General features: G+C 47.1%; 1 protein-coding gene across 1 annotated transcript in view; it reads right to left on the bottom strand.

Annotated features, from left to right (window-relative positions):
- Nucleotides 1-2,500, bottom strand: part of LOC135525824 (protein sidekick-1-like) — a 445,696-nt gene that overhangs the window by 87,504 nt on the left and 355,692 nt on the right. The window contains 1 exon segment of the mRNA XM_064953721.1: nucleotides 1,566-1,830. Within this exon segment, the coding sequence (XP_064809793.1) occupies nucleotides 1,566-1,830 (265 nt within the window).

Genomic DNA, 2,500 nt, shown 5'->3' with positions numbered 1-2,500 from the left:
ACACACGCACACACGCACGCACACGCGCACGTGCACACAGACACAGACACACACACACACACACACACATACACACACACACACACACAGACACACACACACACGCACACACGCACACGCGCACGTGCACACAGACACAGACACACACACACACACATACACACACACACACACAGACACACACACACGCACACACACGCACACAGGCACAGACACAGACACACACACAAAAAAAAACATTAGACAGACATATTTATTTAACTCTGTGAATCTCCCTCTATCTTTACTGCTCTCTAACCCTCCTACTTTATTCATCTCTGTGTGTGTGTGTGTGTGTGTGTGTGTGTGTGTGTGTGTGTGTGTGTGTGTGTGTGTGTGTGTGTGTGTGTGTGTGTGTGTGTGTGTGTGTGTGTGTGTGTTCTAAAAGGGTAACTAATGGGGAACACTTTTCTGCATCTCTCTATTTCAGTTTCTGACAGAAGATTACATCTCTGTTCCTCTGGCAGATGGATCTTTCTCTGTTTCTCTTTCTTCAAATAAACACCTAAATACTCGAGAGGAAAAGGAGAGTCTCTAGAAAAAGACTCTATAAGGAGAGTCTCTAAAAGGAGAGAGTCTTTAGGAGAGAGTCTCTCGAAGGAGAGTCTCTAAAAGGAGAGTCTCTAGAAGGAGAGAGTCTCTAAAAGGAGAGAGTCTTTAGGAGAGAGTCTCTCGAAGGAGAGTCTCTAAAAGGAGAGTCTCTAGAAGGAGAGTCTCTAGAAGGAGAGAGTCTCTAGAAGGAGAGAGTCTCTAGAAGGAGAGTCTCTAAAATGAGAGTCTCTAGACGGTGAGAATCTCTAGGAGAGAGTCTCTAGAAGGAGAGAGTCTCTAGAAGGAGAGTCTCTAAAAGGAGAGAGTCTCAAGAAGGAGAGAGTCTCTAGAAGGAGAGTATCTAAAAGGAGAGAGTCTCTAGAAGGAGAGTATCTAAAAGGAGAGAGTCTCTAGAAGGAGAGAGTCTCTAGAAGGAGAGAGTCTCTAGAAGGAGAGAGTCTCTAGAAGGAGAGAGTCTCTAGAAGGAGAGTCTCTAAAAGGAGAGAGTCTCAAGAAGGAGAGTCTCTAGAAGGAGAGTATCTAAAAGGACAGAGTCTCTAGAAGGAGATTATCTAATAGGAGAGAGTCTCTAGAAGGAGAGTCTCTAGAAGGAGAGAGTCTCTAGAAGGAGAGTATCTAAAAGAAGAGAGTCTCTAGAAGGAGAGTATCTAAAAGGACAGAGTCTCTAGAAGGAGATTATCTAATAGGAGAGAGTCTCTAGAAGGAGAGTCTCTAGAAGGAGAGAGTCTCTAGAAGGAGAGTATCTAAAAGAAGAGAGTCTCTAGAAGGAGAGTATCTAAAAGGAGAGAGTCTCTAGAATGAGAGGGTCTCTAGAAGGAGAGTATCTAAAAGGAGAGAGTCTCTAGAAGGAGAGTCTCTTTTTTTATTGACATGACTCTTATTGACTCTTCCCGAGGCACCTGCTAAAGTAACCATCATGTGAATGTAGGTTTGTGTCACGGTATGTCTGAATGTATTCGTGTGTGTGTGTGTACCTGACTCCTTGGTGTGTGTGGTCAGTGTGTTACTCCATGGTCCGGCTCCTATGGAGTTAAAGGCTTGTATCTTCAACTGGTAGTCCGTCCATTCAGCCAGGCCCTCCAGCATCGTCTCGCTTTGCTGACCACTAACCCCTGACCCCTGTCCTCTGACCTCCGCCACCTCCTCCATCCTCTCCTCTCCCTGGCCGTCTGCCCGCCGGACACACACCCGGTAACCCACCGTCTCTGGACTACCATTATACTCAGAAACCGGTAACGGCTGGAGGGAGAGAGAGAGACAGAGACAGAGAGACAGACAGACAGGGAGAGAGAGAGACAGAGACAGGGACAGAGAGTCAGAGACATAGAGAGCGCGAGAGGGAGAGAGAGAGAGAGAGAGAGAGAGAGAGAGAGAGAGAGAGAGAGAGAGAGAGAGAGAGAAAGAGACAGAGAGGCAGATAGAGACAGAGAGAGAGAGAGAGAGAGAGAGAGAGACAGGGAGAGAGAGACAGGCAGCGAGAGAGAGAGAGAGAGAGAGAGAGACAGGGGCAGAGAGACAGGGAGCGAGAGCGAGAGAGAGAGAGAGACAGAGGAGGTAGAGAGAGAGACAGAGACAGAGAGAGACAGAGAGACAGAGAGAGACAGAGAGAGAGAGAGAGAGAGAGAGAGACAGACAGGAAGAGAGAGAGACAGAGACGGACAGAGAGACAGAGAGCGAGACCGAGAGAGAGACAGAGGAGGTAGAGAGAGAGAGACAGAGAGGCAGATAGAGAGAGAGAGACAGAGAGGCAGATAGAGAGAGAGACAGAGAGGCAGATAGAGAGAGAGGAGGAAGAGAAAACATGTCAATGCAAAGACAAAAGTTTGAGATGTGAAAACATCATAACTTAACAACGTTACTTTTTGGAGAGATGGGGTGTTTCTCAATATACGTACTGTCGCACTCCACA

The sequence above is a fragment of the Oncorhynchus masou genome, chromosome 5, assembly GCF_036934945.1.
Source record: "Oncorhynchus masou masou isolate Uvic2021 chromosome 5, UVic_Omas_1.1, whole genome shotgun sequence".
Lineage (NCBI taxonomy): Eukaryota > Metazoa > Chordata > Actinopteri > Salmoniformes > Salmonidae > Oncorhynchus > Oncorhynchus masou.
The sequence above is the reverse complement of the archived record's forward strand: the minus strand, read 5'-3'. Positions and strand labels throughout refer to the sequence as shown.